The 20,547-nt window shown below is 52.1% G+C and overlaps 8 protein-coding genes across 8 annotated transcripts; 4 read left to right on the forward strand and 4 right to left on the reverse strand.

Moving 5' to 3' along the window:
- Nucleotides 1–69: 69 nt before the first annotated feature.
- PV08_00313 (uncharacterized protein) lies at nt 70–1,772 on the reverse strand (the record flags this gene model as incomplete). The annotated part of the gene is made up of 5 exons (XM_016374679.1): nt 70–696; nt 748–808; nt 857–1,126; nt 1,234–1,412; nt 1,467–1,772. The coding sequence occupies 5 exons, from the start codon at nt 1,770–1,772 to the stop codon at nt 70–72; spliced, it is 1,443 nt and encodes a 480-aa protein (XP_016239955.1).
- A 2,877-nt stretch (nt 1,773–4,649) lies between these two features.
- PV08_00314 (uncharacterized protein) lies at nt 4,650–5,958 on the reverse strand (the record flags this gene model as incomplete). The annotated part of the gene is made up of 3 exons (XM_016374680.1): nt 4,650–5,315; nt 5,380–5,438; nt 5,760–5,958. 3 exons carry the CDS (start codon nt 5,956–5,958, stop codon nt 4,650–4,652), a joined length of 924 nt encoding a protein of 307 aa, XP_016239956.1.
- A 2,375-nt stretch (nt 5,959–8,333) lies between these two features.
- On the forward strand, nt 8,334–10,759 carry PV08_00315 (uncharacterized protein; the record flags this gene model as incomplete). The annotated part of the gene is made up of 2 exons (XM_016374681.1): nt 8,334–10,456; nt 10,510–10,759. 2 exons carry the CDS (start codon nt 8,334–8,336, stop codon nt 10,757–10,759), a joined length of 2,373 nt encoding a protein of 790 aa, XP_016239957.1.
- Nucleotides 10,760–11,792: 1,033 nt separating this feature from the next.
- PV08_00316 (uncharacterized protein) lies at nt 11,793–12,908 on the reverse strand (the record flags this gene model as incomplete). Its single annotated transcript, XM_016374682.1, has 4 exons — nt 11,793–11,913; nt 12,034–12,192; nt 12,308–12,678; nt 12,837–12,908. 4 exons carry the CDS (start codon nt 12,906–12,908, stop codon nt 11,793–11,795), a joined length of 723 nt encoding a protein of 240 aa, XP_016239958.1.
- A 1,004-nt stretch (nt 12,909–13,912) lies between these two features.
- Nucleotides 13,913–14,503, forward strand: PV08_00317 (uncharacterized protein; the record flags this gene model as incomplete). The annotated part of the gene is made up of 1 exon (XM_016374683.1): nt 13,913–14,503. One exon carries the CDS (start codon nt 13,913–13,915, stop codon nt 14,501–14,503), a length of 591 nt encoding a protein of 196 aa, XP_016239959.1.
- Nucleotides 14,504–15,515: 1,012 nt separating this feature from the next.
- Nucleotides 15,516–16,817, forward strand: PV08_00318 (uncharacterized protein; the record flags this gene model as incomplete). Its single annotated transcript, XM_016374684.1, has 1 exon — nt 15,516–16,817. The coding sequence occupies one exon, from the start codon at nt 15,516–15,518 to the stop codon at nt 16,815–16,817; it is 1,302 nt and encodes a 433-aa protein (XP_016239960.1).
- Nucleotides 16,818–17,406: 589 nt separating this feature from the next.
- On the forward strand, nt 17,407–18,930 carry PV08_00319 (uncharacterized protein; the record flags this gene model as incomplete). The annotated part of the gene is made up of 1 exon (XM_016374685.1): nt 17,407–18,930. The coding sequence occupies one exon, from the start codon at nt 17,407–17,409 to the stop codon at nt 18,928–18,930; it is 1,524 nt and encodes a 507-aa protein (XP_016239961.1).
- A 503-nt stretch (nt 18,931–19,433) lies between these two features.
- On the reverse strand, nt 19,434–20,463 carry PV08_00320 (uncharacterized protein; the record flags this gene model as incomplete). The annotated part of the gene is made up of 3 exons (XM_016374686.1): nt 19,434–19,673; nt 19,794–19,960; nt 20,070–20,463. The coding sequence occupies 3 exons, from the start codon at nt 20,461–20,463 to the stop codon at nt 19,434–19,436; spliced, it is 801 nt and encodes a 266-aa protein (XP_016239962.1).
- Nucleotides 20,464–20,547: the final 84 nt, after the last annotated feature.

The following is a 20,547-nucleotide window of genomic DNA, read 5'->3' on the forward strand; positions in this document are numbered from 1 at the left end:
GATTGTGAATAGCTTTATTGCTTTCTGACGCTAAGGCTACGTTTGAACCAGCTTTCAAGATCATCCAAATCAAGCAGTCTTCTTCAGATACAAGGTCTGGGCATTGCAGAAGGCCCTCAGACCACCGACCCCCCATTCGTAGCCTACGCCAGACTCTTTATGGCCTCCGAACGGCGCATTGGGGTCAAGCTCAAGATGAGTGTTGACCCAAACACTTCCAGCATCAAGCTGTCGAGCAATCCTGCTAGCTTCTTCCAGGTCATCGGACCAGACTGAAGCTCCGAGACCCATCTTGGTGTTGTTCGCGCGAGCAATAACATCGTCCTCATCAGTCCACGTCATGAGTGGGACGATAGGGCCGAAAGGCTCTTCGGTCGCGATTCTCGAGGTGTCAGACGGCTTATCAATGATAGTGGGTGTGATGAAGTATCCAGGCTTGTCCTCATTCTTACCACCCACGGCAACACTCAACTTCTCCTTCTCGATATCTGAGAAGAACGTCTTGACCCTCTCGTACTGCATGGAGTTTTGAACGGGTCCAAGGAATACGCCTTCTTCGGTGCCATCGCCGACCTTGAGCGTCTTGGTGAATGCGACCATGGCGTCCCTGAATTGGTCATGGATGGATTCGTGCACATATATTCGCTTGATAGCAAGACAGATCTGGCCAGAGTTGAGGAAAGCAAGCGTGGCAACCTGCACGAGTATTAGTTTCGCAATTAGCATAGATGAAGTCTAACTTCATACCTTGGCCGCCACAGTGTTGATGTCAACATTCTTGGTGACAATGGCTGGATCCTTACCTCCCCTGTTCAGGATTAGTCGTGCAACTATCGAAGGAGATAGGGTTCCTTACAGCTCGAGAGTGACTCGCTTCAGTGTCTTCGCGGCACTTTCCATGACCTTCTTTCCGGTGAAAGTAGAGCCAGTGAAGCTGATCTTGTCGGGGCCAGGATGGGCCGTGAGCCATGGTCCGAGGTTGTCGTCTCCACTCAATACTTGCAGGACACCAGGCGGGAAGATCTTTTGGGCCAGTTCTCCCATCTTCAAATTGCAGTAGGGAGTGAATGGAGATGGTTTGATGATGATTGGATTGCCAGTAAGAAGGGAGGGGGCGATCTTGCCACTGCAGCATGTTAGAACTGAACATATGGGAGTATTGAAACTCGGAGAGACGGCAAAGCCTCCTGTCAGAGGCTTGTGCCCTGCCAGAGCGTGCAGGACGAGACATACCATGCCAGGTGGATGGGGAAATTCCAGGGGACAATACCGACCGTCACCCCGAGGGGTGTGTATCGGACAATGACTTGTTTTTGTGCATCTTCCTCAACAACCTCTTCCTTCAATTCGATCTTGGACAGCGCCCTGAGCCAGAGGACTCCGGTTTGAACCTCTTGGATGGCAAATTGAAGCTAGGGCACACTCATCAGCTTGGATATTGCCCTTCTCAGGCCCAAAGCACTTACAGGCTTACCCTGCTCCTGTGTGAGCAGTCTACCAAAGTCCTGGGCGTGCTCTTCTAGAGCATCGGCAAAAGCAAGAACAGCCTTCTTTCGTTCTGCCCATGGGGTTTTTGACCATGTTTTGAAGGCGGCTTTGCCAGCTGCTACTGCGTCGTCGACATCTTGCGGTGTCGAAACAGGGACTTCGGGATTTGGCTTTCCCGTTGCGGGGTTGATGCCATGTCTGGTCTTCTCTGTCTTGCTTAGCTGTCCGTTGATGGTGTTGTAAAACCCATTGAAGACGTCGAAGCTGGTGTCAATAGAACCCATCTTTACTTGTTGAAGGAGTTTGTCTGAAGGGTAAGCTGACGAAATAATCGTAGTTGAGATCCCGCGACGTGACATGGAGGAGGGGCCCTTTATAGACGGCACACAGTCCCTTGTGTTACGGTGCGAGGAGTCTGAATGTCTGACTCGTCACGGCGACGCTACCTAGGGAGCGCCCGTCCTTCGAGTGGTCATGAACCCTTTGGAGGGGCAGCTGTCTCGGGGACCGAGCTCCGGCTTTGCCCTCGACAGATTCTCGTCTATTGAGGCTCCGATCCCTGTGATAAGGTTTTCTGACTCGGCATTTTTTCACCCCAGGTTGCGGCAGAGGGAGGGGTAGCCAATACTCACCAGGATGTATGCCGACAAATGGTTGGAAGATTTGTCAGAATCGGATATAGCGAAGTGAGATAGTGAGTGAGACTGGTCATCACTCCATCCGAAGACCGTTTGCATTTGCTCCTTGTGTATGGAGGTATGAATGAATGCATTATCGACCTTTTCCGTGTGACTGTGCCATCGTTCAGTCTGATAGTCTCTATCCATACTGAGATCCCCGCATCCATTCGCAGGTCATTTAATGTTACTACGGTAAGTTAGTGGCTTCGGTGCTGCATGCATCCTCAATACTGAATACGTGGCTGCGATTTTGGCAGGTGGGCGCAGCCATTCATTTATTACTGTGGTTGCACCGTCGCATGAGCTGAACAAGGCACCAGAACCATGGTGCCGCCCGTAATTCCCGAGAATCGGTGGCAAGTATGCGAGGTTGATCTCTTGCAATGCTCAGTCCTTGAGGATGTTCATCTCGGCCATCTCCCGCTTCGTGAGGGCACGGAAGCAGGTAGATCAGCGGGAAAGTCCCGGTGTCCGGGTACATCTGTGTCGAGGACGTTGGAAACCAATAGTAATCAATGACGGGATTCTCATCTGCATCTGCATCTTCTCCGCTTACAAACGAGTACAAATACCTAACGCGGCTATCAGTGCTGTGAGAGTCGGCGTCTAAGACGAACTACGGCCGCACAAACCATTTCATGCTGAAGGTTGCGAGGGACGTGAAACTGGCGTGAATGTACTTCGGATAATCTGGAACGTCAGCCATGAAACACAACTCCCGCCGTCATCATCAAGCCTCTTTACCAGGCATACAAGAGGGTAGCATGAACGAACTGCCACCCCCTGGTCAACTCCCATTGATTTATATTGTTCTAGAAACCCTTCGCAGATAATTCTCATTTTACAGGAGCGCATACAATGAATGAGCAGTAGAATCTAGTTTAAAAGTAATTTCCACTGAAAAGAATGCGATGGCAGCCTTGTCAACGAGCAAAAAATATAGAGATGTGCGAGTGACCTGGGGGTGCGGGCCCGTTCATGCAGCCCTCTTGTGCAGGTATGTATATGCTCAGCAGATTACAGGGAGGAGGAGGGTGCTTGAGCCACAGCTTCAAAAAGGGTTACTCCTATGAGGCTGTAAGATAAGATTCCCGCGCTCCACGGAGTACGGATCATGCAGTGCTCACTTAAATATCCCGTACTATATCCTCATACTCAAGTCGAATTTCAACGAGGTCGGACAAGGTGCTTGCATTGAAGGGCGTTCTACACACCGCCATCTCCATGCATCCAATCGAAAGTAATTCTAGCCACGCATTTCCTGGGAACTCGTGTTTCGCGGAGTCCTTGTGCGGACATTTTACCTAGCAAAACCGGGTGGAAAAGGAATCTCTTTGGTGGCCACGAGTACAATGGTATGTACTCTGTAGGGACGATGATCACTGGGACTGAGCTCCAGCCTCGTAGAGGCTCAAAGTCACTCGCCACGGCTGAAGAAATCGAGGAGACAAACGAGTCAGTGTGTATGAGCTCGTGTGCAGCGTTCCAGCGATTGGAGTGACTTATCAATTAGCACACACCCCCACGGTACTGTTCAGCTCCCATAGCCGACACCACGAGAAAAACTCACGGAAGACTTCGTGTCAAGTCTTCCACCAATACAAAGAAATTGCGAAATCAAGCAAGCAGAGGAAATGATTGACTGCTCTATACTCCGCCCTCTCCATATGTCTTGATATTTTCGAATGCATCTAAAAATGGACACAGCCAACTCTGCTGGTTAATTTTAGGTGAAACAAGTAATTCGACCAGCGCTCGGCAACACTTGTGGTTTGCCAACTTGCCACCTACGCTTGTTCCGGACAATAATCCGTCCTCTACTCCGTACGGTACAGTACATCGTCTCGAAAAGAAAAAAGACCCCGGCGTATTTTCCTCCAATACGATAAATGATATGCCACCGATTGAATGTGTTCTTGCATGCATTGGAGCCGGATGTAACCGGGGTAATCTCTGTGCTTGACACACACCAGCACCGGCAGAGTCATCAAACCCAGTATTATGAGGGAATATAGCTATGCCCTTCGAGTCCTGTCCAGGATTGTCGATGGTTCCATATCACAGCAGTGATCGGTCGAGCAAGTACGAAGTGTGGTGGCCCATTGCCGCAGAGACCACAGGCAAGATTTATCCATTGTCATGTCCCGCCCGCTTGAGGATCGGATAGAGCGTAGCCAAGTATCGGTACAATTTTCATGGTCGATCGAGTCACTGGGTCGATTCCATGCTTCCGAGAGGCCGAGGAACTGTGATTTTGTGCAAACATGTCGGAGATCTGTACGGAGGCTGTAGTGTGCATGGAAGTTGCCCCTAATCTTACAGCCCGGAGGTGATCCAGCTCAGAGGACGCCATTTCGGGGGTTCGTCGAGGATCGTGCGCGCCTCCCACCGGTTGTAGAGTATCAAGATCGGAAAGGATTATAGATCTTGTGCTCGCATGCCGGTGGATTTATTGTGCTAGGCATCTCTGCGTGTCAATCATTAGGTGACAATATCCATGCTCAGGACCGGGTTGGAGAAGGTGACATTCGTTGTTGACCACAGAGCTTCTGAACCAAACGCCAAATAGCCTAGGTAATCGGTAGTACTGGGTCCTCCCACAGCGGTCAGGTCTTCTAGCAATGGCTTGAAGTCGGCAGAGATGCTCTGGACGGTACCAGCTGCCACCCAGGTCAAGACCGTCTGCTGCTGACCGTTCACACCAAAGTAAAGGTTGAAGGTTGTGCCACCAATGTCTACGGTCTTCCGGGAGCCCTGTTCAAGACCGATGGGTTGAGTACTGGCTCCAAAATCCGCAAGCCAGATCATGACTTCGTATTTCGCATCCCTTGTGCTTGTGGCGGCGTGTTGGTTGGAGTCAATGAACATATCGATGGCTACGTTGGCATTGAGTTCGGCATTGGTGAGCTCGGCAGTATTGGTGTCTGTTGGAAGGCTGGTGCCCACTCCGTAGTGCCATTCCGTTGTAATGTTGATTGCAGACACAGCCGAAATCTCGACGGGGAGAACGTTATTGTCTGGATCGACTAGGATGTTGGGAAACGCATGGACAGGCTGAGTAGGAGGGCCCTGGTCGAATTGCCAGGTGATCGACCACTCCGGAGCGGTAGTTCTGGTTGGATAGGAGCCGTTGTCGAACGAGGTGACCTTTTGCTACATCAGTACGACAACACAAGAATACGCTCAACATGGCTCCTGGTCGAGGACTCACGTTCAAACAGAGGCCACCAACGGTCGTATCCTCAATGACACCCCATTGATTGGGATTCACTGCACACTTTTAGTCAGCTTCTGAGATCGAGGAGGGCGATGATTGGTGGACAAGGAAGAGAGACAAGCCATCCCGAAAGTAGGCTAGCTCACGGAGGTCCAGAGAGGTCAAATGCCGACGCAGCCAACAATGCAAGACACTGTCGCAGGTGGACCACAACCAGGCCGAACAGGTTCAAGTCCCAGGAACAAGCGGGAAACCTGACCACCCACGGAGTGTCACTGATGCAAGGCACCAGACTATCGGCAGGTGGGAAGACCGACAAAGTTTTTGTCGGTTTAAGCTAGCAAAAGGCATTCAACAAGGGGGGGGGTACTCACGTGTGTATTGCTGACCGGTCGTCGAAGGAGAAATACCGAAGGACAATTGGCAGTACTGCTTGTGCGAGATTTTGTTGCTCACAAACGGCGGTGCGAACCCATGCGACACTCGATAGGATCGAAGGCCGAGTAAGACTCCTAGGGTGACGGCCACAGGGAGGATGAGGAAACCGTAGCTGATGAGCGATTTAATCCCCATGGTTGTCGACAGAAAGTGGGATTTCGAACAGTGCTCTTTGTAGATATGATGACGGACAGATAAGTGGCGGCAAGACGTAGAAGAAGAGCTGAGGACGCAATATGGAGGGTAGATGAATCGAAACGAGAGACTGGAGTTCGCCAGATGCTGATTGTGATGAAAGCAGTGATCGAGACACAGAGAGGTTTACGGAGTCCTCGTACAATATTATCGGGTGGGAGGCAGAATGGACGAGGATGGGCGTGGCGTGGTGTGGTGTGGTGTGCGGGTGGTGATTCAAGGGGGTTTCACTGGTTGGCGATTTCACATACGCCGGTCACTCGTAGAGGCAAAAGAGGCGACGTCTGGCTCGTATGAGGAGATTTTGACAGGACAATCTGACAAGAGGGGCAAGACGCTGTTTTGGCACTTCTCGGTACGGAGGAATGAGCCAGAGCCTAGACTGGGAAAGGAGGCTTTGTAGACCAGCGGAAAATTGGATGGGACAGAGAGTGACGTGTAGATGGGCACAGCAGGGTGCTTGAATTATTACTCCCTGCGGAGGACTTAGTTAGCAGCAAACCTATTAGCAGTAGCTCGTCGGTCACCAGCTGAGGGAGAAGTGAGGGCGATTACGGTAGTGGACGGAGGACGGATCAACTGGGACTTTTAGTCCGACCAAGGCAGAAACACAACAAAGCGACTGGCGAGAGATGAGATTGTCCGTGCTGGTAAACAAGGTTTGGGTTTGGCGGGCGTTGAGGGCCACCCAGAGGCGAGAGCAAGAGAAACAAGCGCCGTTCTTGCATGGGTGGCGGTCCTTGCCAGCGAAAATCCCGGGAGGCGGCTGGTCGTCAGTGCAGCCCGCTAAACCCCCTGGGGGCTTAGGCCCATGCAACCCTTGGCCAAGGGGCTCCAGGGGGCTCAAGGGCCCGCAGATTGTTGGTTGAGCCTCGCCCATCACCACCGGAAGCCTTGCTGCTTCGAGGCCATCCTTACGTTGCTCAGGCTTTGCCCTGGAGTCTGCACCCACCAGTCACAGGCGGCTCGCCTATCGCCCGTTGAACTGGCCCCAAGCAAAATTATTGTCGCTTAAGCTATTTGGGCGAACCATGAAAACCTTGTACGTCGATATTGTAGGGCTTGTAGGGGCCCGGCAATGTTTGTTTGCACAATACTGAATGTTAATTGATACGAGGAGGCGACTAAAAGAGAGTCAGATAGCTCCTGATACCCGTACGACAACTACGACACAACTTACAAGGATCGATCACTAAGTGGGCATGACGACTCGAGCCCTGTCACTGCTACCTGCAAACAGCGCGTGTTGTTTTTTTTATCCCTGTCCCCAGCCCTGCCCAGCCCAGCCTAGTAGGACGACATACGTACATACGTACATACAGTACAAGTACAGCACAGAACAGTACGCGCGTTGATAGCCCGCCACAGCCTCCCAGTTGAAGGCACTGGACCTCTGTATCAGCGGACATCCGAGATAAGCCAGCCAACAACCACACGCTCGCTCCATCTTTGAGTCCGGACAACAAAGCTGGGGATGGCGCCCTCTCCCCTCTCCGGGAGGTCTAATCTTGACGGGAAATGCATAGTGTGCAGCGTCTGTAGTCTAGACTTAATGTCTGGTGCTATGATTTTCTCCCTCAAGCCCCGATTCTCCCGACATGGTCGAAGCGAGATGCCGGGCGGGAAAACTGGGAATTAGTCTCCCCCTGTACCGTAGACCGCGGTAGATCTAGGATCCGTGTAATTCCCAGTCGAAAAAAAGCGCCGCCCGATGCATGACGAAAGGGTTGGTCGGATACTGGGACTGCAACTCTGCGACGGTCCTTGGACGGATAGCAAAAAAACTAGCACTGACCATCGCCGGTCTCCTTACCCACCTCGCTCAACACCATCCAATCCCGGAACTGTCAATCCAAAATTTGAAACCCAGCGATGCCCGGCTGCTCTTGCTCCAGCTCCAGTCACTCGCCCTCTTTGTCTGGTCACCTCACGGCGTGTAATTTACCTGCCTTCTTTCCCTTCACCCTTCGTACTCCGTGCAGCCTCTCGCTATCCTGCATCGCTCACTTTACGGTCGCTTGAGAGCAAGAGCCCAAAACAAAGAGTCGGGCTTCTCTCTACTCCTTACCACACTCTCGCTCACTCCTCAACTCGACCACACACTCGCTTCCTGCGGTCCTTACCTCGCGATCTATAAACATTATACCGACTAATCTACGGCAGCTGGGTCAGCAGTTGAAACATGAGGCACGAGTCCATCTAATCTCACGACCCCGGACCACAATTTGATCAGAGCCACCAGCCCTCTAGCGTGACTTCACAACATTCCATCCTACCCCAAGCTCCCAAAAAAACCTCCAACCATCCTTCACGACATGCCTCTCCTTCGAAAAGGCGATCCAAGGAGGTCTCAACAGAACCTCATGATGGAAAGCAAGTCTTCAGCGGAAGCTTCGAGCATCACGTTGAACGAAGGCATGGATCGGTATCTCGAGCCACCGTCCGCCCACCCAGTCTACGGGAACTATACAGAGGATGTGCCCCTACAAGAGCAGCAGAGCCTCACTCCCCGAAGGCCTCCCATGTCTGAATACCACAACCGAACATTGTCTGATCTCGGGCCAGAGAGCATCGAGGGCAGCCCTATCGACTCACCACACCATTCGCACTACCCTCCCTTTGGCCCTCGAGCGAACTCTGCCATGTCAGATGCCGGCACGATGAACAACTCACCCTACAACTCTGGCTCGCCATACCCGGGCGGCTCCCCATATCCCGCGGGCACACCCTGGAGGAGTCAGGAGACGCTCAGGCCGCTGGTGCCCGATGCTCCTCAGACATATATGAGGAGGGACTGGGTCAAAGACGGCTCAATTGCTCAGTTGAAGTCGAGAGATGACAAAGAATTCATCTACGGCTGGAAGAAGTGGTTGTTCAGGTGGGTGGCACCAGTACTGGGAATAACCACTCTTGCTTTATACTGGGTCTACTTTGGCATGCGAATTACCTTTGTCGTCCAAGCCCAGACCAAGTTCCACGCACCCTTTCCTTTGGCCTGGGTGTTCATTGCCATTGAAATTAGCGTTGCGATTCCAATCTTTATGCAGACCTTTTGGTCGCTCTTCATCATGAAGAAGAGACGGCGACCTCAGCTTCGACTGGTCGGCAACGACGTTCCCACAGTCGATGTTTTCATCACCTGTTGCGGCGAAGACGACGACGTCATTCTCGACACGGTACGAGCATCTTGTGATTTGGACTATCCCATGGATCGGTTCCGTGTTGTGTTGTTGGATGACGGGAAATCAGACCACCTCAAGCAAGTACTGAACGACATGCGCGAGCTCTTCCCCAATTTGTACTACATGCGCCGTCCAAAGTTCCCAGGCGTGCCCCATCACTTCAAAGCTGGAAATCTCAACTATGGTCTGGACGAAGTTCACAACTTGCCAGGAGGTGCCTCCGAATACATGGCGGCTTTGGATGCCGATATGATTCCAGAACAGCACTGGTTGCGAGCCGTTATGCCACACATGCTTTTGGATGAGAAGATGGGTCTCGCATGCCCTCCTCAACTTTTCTACAACGTTCCAAAGGGCGACCCTCTCTGCCAAAGTCTTGATTTCTTCGTCCACGTGTCGGAGCCAGTCAAGGATGCCATGGGCGTTGCCTGGTGCACAGGATCCGGCTACGTCGTTCGAAGGATGGCTCTCGATCAAATTGGAGGGTTTCCTCTGGGTTCGCTCGCCGAAGATGTAGCAACATCTACACGTCTGCTCGGTCGGGGCTGGAAGACGGCCTATATTCACGAGCCGCTGCAGTTTGGCACCGTGCCCGAAGACTACGGCAGTCACTTGAAGCAACGTACCCGATGGGCTATTGGAACAGTCGACACCTCATTTAAACTGAAATTCTGTCTCTACGGCGACGATGTCAAACACATGACTTTCGCACAGCGAATGTCGAGCTTTATCTACGCCTTTCTGAGTTTGTTCAACATCTTCTTGACGCTTTCAATCTTCGCCATGCCCATCGTCCTCATTATCAACAAGCCTCTCGTGGCCTACTCCAACAACGACGAACTCAGATTGCTGATCAGAACATGTTTCGCGCTCACCATCTGTAACCGTCTGTGTGAATTTGTCCTCTATATCCCTGCTGGATATCACACTGGACAGCGGGGCAGCCGGTCACAGCTGTGGATGAGCCCCTACATTGCGCTGACCATCATCCGCTCCTTCATTCTCCCCACATGGCTCGGTGGCCAAACTCAGGCCTTCAAGCCTACCGGCAGTCTCCAATCCGCTCTGAACGAGCGAAATCCCAAGTTGAGAGCGCCCATGTGGCGACGGATATGGACAGTCATGGTCAATTATCTTGCTGGATTTCATGTCGCATACGTTTACTGGGTTCTGGTTGCCGTCACGCTGTCAAGTTATCGAGCGTTCCTTCAGCATGGAGTTAGAGCCAAGCTGATCGAGAATCTAACTCATGCATGGTACGTGCCACTTCTGACTCACCCCTAGGACGTGTTTGCTAACTAAATTGCAGGTGGGTGCCCTTGTCTTGGATAATGGTTGTATCTTCCTTCTGGATCCCGTTCACTTATGCCGTTGACCCACCATCGATGCCTGATCGCGAGTCTCTGCTCGTTCGAGACCCCAAGACCGGCGTTGCGCATCCTACCAAGGAAAGTAAGACGATTGCTTTCCGCGGCCAGACGTTGTGGTTCGAATTCGAGTACACCTTCACCACAGTCTTTACCTCTGTCATCTTCGCGGCCACGTTCTTCTACATCTAGACAGCATCACATCGATCACGACGACATGATCATGGCTTACGGGATATTTTTGTTTAATCTTGCTGCACATATGAGGAAACACCACTACCAGATTACCAACTCGGGCGTATCAACTTAGATTCTGGAACGAAAGAAAGCACAGCCTTGTACAGAGCATATGATTTTAAAGAAAAGAATGGTTACTTGTCGACAACTTATAATACACTGCAACTTGGTATTGGCTTCCACAACGTGGATCTTGTGCGAAGCTCTATTGGGTCCGGTATCCGTACACGGAGGCGAATCAGGAGCTAGGAAGAAGTGTTTTTTGGATACGCACTTTGTTCTGCATCAACGGCGCTGGGTCGGTTGTACTCTGTAGCACGTATGAGTTTTTGGGGTGTGAATGGGGCTGTGCAGTCGGAGTATGTATGCGAAGGCATACTCGGTAATGGGAATGAGTCTTGGGAGGCAAAAGGGATATATACATATATACACATCTAGTACGGAGTAGACAATGAACGAACAATTGTCATGTTCCTTCGACACCGTACGCTGAGACATTTGAGCCCCTGGCCCTGTAGGAGTCCGAGTCTGAGTAACGAGTGCGAGTCGTGACCTTATGGTCGGAGAGATTCTATTCTGTCACGCGTACGGACATCTCGTGTATATTGTGTTGCACAGGAGAAAGAAACCACCCTCGGCATTCAGGTAGTTTCCTTACGTAAGGTAGATATTGTAGAGAGGTATTGATCGCAGTGAGAGTCCACAGCCGCAAGGTTCTCTCAAAGAACAATAGTGTCATTTTGGCTCCTACCTTTGTTGTTTTCCCACCGAGGACGTTCTACGTTGCACTTGGTAAGTGGACTCCACTATACTTCTTGGGTAGCTGCGGTATGTAGGCACCCAAAGGTAGTTGAAGCATCTTGTGTAGGCCGGTAAGTACCTAGGTAGGATGTAGGTAGGCATACACGGTCCATGAACAGAAAGCATATCATTTGACGAAGAGCGACCGTGAACAAATGAGGTCTACAATAATGTAAGTGTACATTATTCACAGCTTGGCCTTGGGCACGCCCGCTCCGCCAGGAGAGTTTGATACGAAACTACCCTCCTGCTCTTCCCATTCACTCAATATAGTCTTTTTACCCTGCACGTACGGTCCGGTTGCTTTGCTGTTGAGTGCCAATGGTGGTCAGTAAGGTCCTTTTACAACCAGGGAGCTAGGTAAATAGCATGGCTCGACGAGGACGACGGCGACGACAACGACAACAACAACAACAGCTACTACTTACAACATTGCCTTGAACTCTTTGGTCTTCCCGTGGACGCCGAGGGCAGGTAGATCCTTGTACCGCTCAACCATGAGAACCTCCTGCGGCGCATCCGGCCGTGTCATGACGCAGTACGTCAAGGTCGTCGGCTCGTTTGCTTCCACCCAGTTACAGAAATTTCTGTTGAAGCGGACTGTTAGTACCGCACACGCGAGATAGATGGTAGAGGGCTCCTCAGGAGTAGAAGTAGAGCCAGAATAAGTCTGTAGACGAGACGAAACGAGAGGGATCTCACCCGAGAACATCCACCAACTTCTCCCTCATGCCTTCTCCATCCTTGCAGACGAACTTTGCGAGCATTACGATCTTCGCCTTGGGCGTCTCTCGTTGACCTGTCCTCGCCACGAACCCGGCAGTCGGAAACCACGTGGCATGATCGATTTCGGTGGCTGCCACGTCGGACAGCTTGAAGAAATGATCTGCTTCGGACGCCGCTGGTAGACTAGGAAACGTCTGGACGACCCCGACAATGGTATCCTTTTCAGAGGCTGGGACCATGCCCAACATGGCCCCCTTGCGGGTCGCAGGCGTGAAGTATGTGAAACTTAGACATTCGGCCTCGGCGACGCGAAAGAACGATGCTTTGGAGACGAGCGTATGCAGTACCTGACAGAGGAAGCAAGGTGTGGTTAGCAGAGGAGAACCATGATGGACCGTCTTGAGTATGAGAAGACCATGATCCCAGACTCCCCGCCCGCTCCCCATCACTTTGGTAGGGTCTGATCTCGTCTAACGTCACGGCTTCTTCGCCTGGGCTGTCTTACCTTTTCTCTCGCCTGTTTCGAGTTTGGATGCAAGAGCGTCAGTGACGCAGCCTTGTGTGCTTCTACCCCCATTTTCGAAGAGTCGGACGATCAACCCTTGTCTGCCCAAGTATGGATGGTGATTCTCAGATGTCGGTCCACGACCCTCGGTCAAATTGGCGAATGCTGGTGTGAAAGATAATGCAGGATTGCGTGGAGATCTGTATGAGACCAGTGCCTGGATACCCGGAGGCAGCCTCTCAAAACAGAATAGAAAAAGAAGGTTGGGGTGTCCGAATACGAAATTGAAGAAGCAGGTTTGATGTTTAGGAATGCGGTACTCCTCCTCCGTATCGGAAGAGTAATCAAGGCCACTACTCCATACTGGCGATTGTTGCCTCGGTCAGTTCTTCGTTCTTGTAAAGCCGCGTAAGGTTCAATTCAATTCAACACTTGACCTGGAACCCCCGCCCCCCCCCCAAAGCACCCGTGAAATACCCGCCCTGCCGAGGTGAACAGAGCAGAGGAGAACGGATGCCCCGTACTCGCTAAAACAGAACCGATCATCATATTATTTTATGCCATCTTCTTAGTGAGCACTGTGTTGAACTCTTACTGTCACCGTCGTATGCGATCTTCCTATCAAGCCACCCGACTCCGTAAAATTGCGGAGAAACGAATCAACGAGCCATTGGTAAAATTTTATTATGTACGGAGTAGTCTGGACATCCACTCCTACTCCCTCAAAACCCCGTACGGGGTATGGTCAATGCCAAACGGCAAAATAGTGCACAATAACCCGAATACACCGAACGGTTTCATCACTCGGTGTGCCGTCTGGTGTTCGAGTGATTAGGTACCTTGTCCTACCCCACGGAGAAATGTGAATAAATACCGCGGGGTCTGAGTGAGTGAGTGAGTGAGTGAGCGAGCGATCGAAGTCTCATTTCTACTTACCAACTGACATACTTACACACTTACTTTCGAACTATTCTATTCCATCGTCGAAGCCGGTATTTATTCTCAGTCTTCATCTTCCGACAAAGCGTCATACCATTTCGGAATATATTTATTCTTCTCCAGGCTAAGTTACGACCATGGCCTCTTCAGACCCGATCTCCAAACACACAGCCAGCAGCGCCTCTCCCCTCCGGGACACAACCACATACATCACCGGCCACAACAGCAAAGACTACACTGCCATCTACGCGTCCGTGAGGCCGGCTGCGTGGCAAGCGATCAAGGACACGAACCACTTCAACGTCAGCTTCACGACGTCCGAAATGCCTGTGCGCATGGACGACGACGCGGACATTGCGAAGCACGACGAGGTCATGTCGTCCGGGTCGCTGGGCCTCGTCAGGCCGAACGGCACCGTGTGCCGCACCGTCGACTTTGCCCCCGCGGGCGAGGCGCTCATGCACCGCACCAAGAGCCTCGACTACGGCATCGTGGTCGAGGGCGAGATCGAGCTGCACCTGGACTCGGGCGAGGTCAGGACCCTGAAAAGGGGCGACGTCGCCGTGCAGCGCGGGACAATGCACGCCTGGAAGAACGCGAGTCCGACGCACTGGGCCAGGATGATCTTCGTCCTCCAGGACAGTGCCCCTGTCAGGGTCGGGGACAGGGTGCTCCCGGAGGATTTGGGTCATGCAAAGGGTGTTATTCCCGATAGTGGCAACCAGTGAGAGCAATCTGGTTTCTCAGGAAGTGATCGCACAATCGCACCATCGGACCATCTCACAACTTACAACGTTCAACTCACAAACCCGGAAGTGGGATTTTCGGCAGAGATGAAGGCTGTGTTGATCTCATTCTCTCGGACGATATGACAAAGTAGGGGCGTCGAACAGGTACCAAGGGAGTGTGTTTGTAGTACTTGACTGTTTTGACTTCTTCGAAAGCAGACCTTGCATCAAATCGCGATTTGGTGACTCTCTACGCACTTAGCAGAGCTTGCGTCAAATCGCGATTTGGTGACTCTCAAGTGCGTAGAATAGAGTATGCAGACGTACAGGGTAGTTGCACAGGGGATCCAATACTGAAACAACGGACACAGCAGGGAATTCGCGTAGTTAATGAGACATGAAGAATGGATGCAGCCCTGGGAATAGTGCACCAGATGAAACAGGCCATCGGTCCAGACGGGGTGTGATGCCTTTACCGTTTGGTGGGGACGATGCTCAAAGTTACTTAATTCCCAGCCTCGTGTGGCTGAAGGTTCCCACGAGGACGCCTAAAGAGCCTGTTCACATCCACTCCGACGCCCGCTAAGACGCCAACCACGTTGATTTCAGACCGAACACCTGGAGATCACGAAAAATAGAAAGGCAGGCCATCGCACGGTCTCGCCTGCGTCTCGTACGCATCTCCTCTGAATACTCTCGCTTGCGCATAGATGAACACCAACCTCATGCCATGTCTATTGCTCAGATCACCAGTTGAGCATCTCCTGAGAATCCGTGTGTAAAGCGGGGTATCCGTTCAGCATTTCGTTGAGTCCAACCCACCGTTCAGCTGCGTCCTGCGCCGTCAGGAGAGTGTCAGGTACACAAGAAGCACGAACTATTGGCCTCGGGAACACAGAAAGCAAGCAGTTGACAGGACTCGAAGGCCAGTTCTGGAATGAATCCGGGAAAAGGCGCAGATCAGAGACCCCGAACCCTGCAGGCTTCAATTCGTCGAATTGCATCATCCGACATGTCTCGAGACAAGTTCCAAGACCGTTTGGCTCAACCACCACCACGCCAGTCGTGTTTAGATGTGGAAGATGACACTCCGATATCCGTTCCTCCTCCAATTCCTACCAGTGGCCTTCAACGATTAAGAACTGCGGTAGAACTACCACCATTGTCTGCCTGGACTCCCTCGTCCTCACCTACACGAGCCTCGACATTTCTACCCTTTTTACGCCCTCAAAGCACTCGCACAGTATCCCCAGAGAGAGTTTCTGTCGCAGAGACCGCTGAGTCGAGTGTCTCAGCCGAACTGTCAGTCACAAAGAGAAGACCAACAGGAGCCGTAGAGAGGCTGGCAAGTTGGTTTGAAGGAAGTTCAGAACCAGTCAACATAACACTAGTTCCATCCCCGAGGAAAGAGAAGACAGACCCTCTCGTCGAGACAGAGACGATGGACGCTATATTCTCTGCTGGTCACAGTTCCAAAGACAATTTCACTCGCCGATCCCAGGAGAGGCCCACGAATGCGAGCACTTCGAGATTCAGCTTCTTTCGCAAGTCCACGGTGTCACTACCGCACGAGACCCTGGGAGAAGATGAACTGGTGAATATGAACGTTGAGCAGGCGCTCTACCCACATGGACGCCCAGATGAATACTCACCCGCTGCTTTCAAGAACCTGGAGCAGAACGCGGAAGGCACTATACGTCGATTCCAACATGCCTATACAGAACAGCAGTTGTCTCTGAAGCAGATCACGTCAGCCAAGAATGTTCAATCGGACGAACTAGACGCTGCGCAAACGAGAAATGAGCATTTGAAAATGCAATTACAGGAGATGGCCGAGAGGGCGACGGAGCAGGAGAGAATGATTGCACGCCTACGAGCAGAATTAGCGGCACAACGATCGTCCCTAGACACTTTTACGTCTCGGCAGCAAAGTGTCAGGATGGTGTCAGATGACGGTCCAAGTGAGGCCGAATCCACACCCAGGTCAAGGTACCGAAGACAACGGTCTTCCGATGTCTCGACTTCTGGTGAGTCGGAGCTGGGATCCGACGTCAGTTCCGTTGTAAGTGTATTTTCGGAGCCACTATCGCCGGCCTCGTCAAAGACAACGTCTGCTGCAAGTCCTGTGTCGAAAGTTTCTATGATGAGTGCGCGGGAAGATTGCCCAAATTGTCATGGCATGCACACGAGCGAGGCATGGGATGTTATAAACGTGATGAGGGCAGAGTCGACAGCATTGAAGCAGCGAGTTGCCCAGTTGGAGAGCGCTCAAGACGATGCACTTGATTTCCTGAGCGGGTTGAAACTGGCGTGAACGGAGGAGGAGGAAGAACAAGACATGAAATTAATGCTCTTTTTTTTAGATGCAGTACATATTATTTGGTGCTTCGCGTGTATATCTAGCATCCATTATGCACATTTTTGACTATTACATAGATTGTGTAGATTCCAACACCTGGAGTGACGTGTACCTAGCTGATCTGTCTCTATTTACTCTTCTCTTCACAAACCTGGGAGACTCAGGGAGGCTGCGACGAGGCTGCGCCCCTTGAGGAGATTCCGTGAACCCAGCCACCCACACCAACAAACACCAGCCACATCCAACCCACAGACGCGTTTGACGTGTATCCAATCATCCGATAAACTCAACCTCAAGAACTCGGCTTTGCATCTTGTCACTACCAGGCACAGGATTCCGTCTCGCTGGGGACCAAATGATGCTCTGCATTTCGTCTGCAAACGATCCAAATGACATGTTTGTTCGAAGCCTTAACAGTATTCTCGCCAGAGCTAACCAATTCTACACTTGCTGTTACACTCTTTTGACTGCTGACTTCTGACGTCCATCGTTCAGTTCATTGTGAAATAGGCTGATCAAGCAGACAAAGACTCTACTCCTTGAGATGTCCTTCAGTGGACGCACTCCTGAATCTCTACTCCCTCGATCTGACTCGAAGAACCCCGCTACCACATGCAGAGGCATAACATCCACAGGTCGGCCGTGTCGAAGAGCCCTAGCCGCCTCCCCCAAGACGTCTCCGGCGCCATCACCAATGAGAGGTGTAGGTGTTCTCGCAGTGTTGGATGAACAGAATGCGGCTGCGTTCTACTGTTGGCAACACAAAGACCAAGCCGAAGAGTTGGCGGCTACTCAACAACCTAAAACAACTCTATATCCGCTGAAAGAGAAATCAAGTATCGACACCCTGGTCGAGAGGGTTGGGATATTAGATTTGGACGAAAGTGTCCCGGAGCGGAAACGACATCGCCGACGGCACGAACCACATAACGACCGTCCGACGAGACGTGAGACTCTTCCGGCTAGATGGTCAGATATGCAGAGCCCGATCATGAAAGTACCCGAGAATATGGTGTATCGGAGCCACCATACACGTCCACCCCCGCCGCCACCACCACCGAGGTCGAATGTCAAGTTATCCTGGGCATGCTGCATCCAAGCGGCGGACGACGACGACGATGATGGCTACCCACCTCCTCGAACGCGTCGACCTCAAGAAAGAAATCGCCCTTCGAGGCCTCCTCACCCGTCAAGTGGTGGCAATGGGTACGTATACACGAGACCATCGATGCGGCCAGAACAACCAGCACCTGCACCTGCACGACCAAGTATGACCCAACGACAGGACATGCCCAGACCACTCCACAACCTCCAGTCATCTGCTACATCACCTCGTCCAACCCTCACTTCGTCTCTTCCGTCCAAGACACACTCCGAAACAGGAGCGTTGTTGTCTCTCATTCCATCCACGCTCTCTCCACAGACCACGTCCCTGCTGCTCACGGAGTTATCGCGCCCGATATCCCCGGCGGACGAGACAGGGTACATCTACATATTCTGGCTCACACCTACGTCTGAGACCTCGAAACCGGACGACGAGGCAGCATCTTCTTTACTCGACGATGACGACCACAACGCCGGTCCATCCGCGCGCTCGACCCAAGCTCTCCAGCGATACGCGTCCGTCCGCCGCCGCGGCCCGCAAGGCCGCGTGCGGCGCACGATGATGCTCAAGATCGGACGGGCCGAGAACGTGCACCGCCGCATGACGCAGTGGACGAAGCAGTGCGGTCAGAACATAACGCTTGTTCGATACTATCCTTACACACCAGGCCGTGCCTCGCCTCAGGCTCCAAGCGCCGTTGCCGATCCTCGATCAAGTGGCCTCGGTCTCCGGCAGGGCCAAGGGGAGAGGGAGGCGGATAACAGAAAGGTCCCACACGTCCACCGCGTCGAGCGCCTCATCCATCTTGAACTCGCGGAGAAGCGAGTCGTCAAGGCCGAGTGCGAGGCCTGTGGTCGCATGCACCAGGAGTGGTTCGAGATCGAGGCCACGAGGGCTGGGTTAAAGGGCGTAGACGAGGTGATTAGACGCTGGGTCGGGTGGGCTGAAAGACAGGGACGATAACGTATCAGGTGCCTAAGGATCCAGGTAGGAGACACGGAATATACGCAGGTAGATAGATAATCACGACGACGACGATGACACAACGACATTGGCATGACAACGGGCATACGACATATGGCGACCGCAGGCAGTATTAGTATTTCTCGCTATCATGAACAGATTATGCCCTTGATGATAGAACTAGCGAGAGGTCAAGACTTGTCAAATAGATATGATGATACGACGAGCTAAAGATACAATCACAGTGACAATCTCGACGCTTCCAGACACTCGATGTGATACCTTCGAAAATGTACGTAGATACTTTATCCACAGGTCCACAACGTACAGTACATTACATAGATGTACCTTCTGGATGATGATGTACATTTTTCATAGATTGTTACAAAATCTCCTCCTAAATTTACAGAGTCCAGATAAATACACCAACATTTGTCGCTACGAGGTACAGGTACTTTACCAAGTCAGTCCATTCCACAGCGTACGTTCGGTACCGGCCATGTTCATAATCGAGGCTCATGGAACGGCTTCTTGCCAGTACCGTCCACTGACGAAGCGTCCACGTCCTGAAGTGGTTCGTCATAATCTTCAAACTCTGCCATCTCGTCTCCCGTCTCCTGCTGCTGAGGCGGTGCAAGCATATCTTCCACGTTCGTTCCTTGGCCGTACAACATTCGCGCATCTTCCCATGACAACTGTCGATCAGCGAGAACATCTCGAATGCGGTACATTGTGTTGCGGATCTAGTAATAACGAACAAAGAACGGCGAAGTGGTTAGCATGGCTGGAATAATACCGAAACGAACCCGAGGAAATCAGATCCTTATGGGGACCGAAAGTGTGACGACTGCGGGTGGACCTACTGTTTTGACTCTTTCCTCGTGCTCAGCAACACCGTATCCTGCTCTCAGGCGCTTCCGTTCTTTTTCCCGGGTCATGACAATGTTTTGCTCCTTCACGCACACCCAGTACAGCTTGTGTAGATCCTCGTAGGATTTCTGCGCGAGTTCCGAGTATGCCCACGAGCGGCCTAAGGGGGGTTGAATGATTCATTAGTAAAAAGCTACTTTTCCGGCCTTTGCGGGATATCGGACGGAAAGGAAACGAAAGAGAACGAGTACAAATGGAGCTAAGCTTACCGTGACTCGACTCGACGTCTGGAGCGAGCATGGGCTTCTTGTCCGAGTTGAAAAACCCCCATAGCCCGTGGTCGTCCGATCCTGCGTATTGTGCGTCCGTTCCTCTATGGTCTCTTGCCACGGGGACGGGCAGAGGATGCATCCATAGACCCTGCGTCGTTCGGGGACCCGTTCGACGGATCGCCGAGACTCCTCGTTGTTTGTTCCTCTCGCCGCCTGCTGCTTGGCCTACTTGGTGCGCCTTGTTGCGTTTCGGTTTGCTGGCATAGGTCCTCGAGAAGATCGCTGTCGGAGCTACTGCTGCTGTTACTGCTGCTGGCCGTGCAAAAGCTGGGGCGAGGAAGACCGGAATCGATGTCGAGGAGGAAGAGAAGCTCCTCGAGAGTGAAGCCATTGTGCCAATCGTCACAAGGAGAAACGTGTATATAGGCAAAATATGAGGGACAGTGTACCTGATAACTTGTGCGACACGCAGTAC

Source organism: Exophiala spinifera (assembly GCF_000836115.1).
Source record: "Exophiala spinifera strain CBS 89968 unplaced genomic scaffold supercont1.1, whole genome shotgun sequence".
NCBI lineage: Eukaryota > Fungi > Ascomycota > Eurotiomycetes > Chaetothyriales > Herpotrichiellaceae > Exophiala > Exophiala spinifera.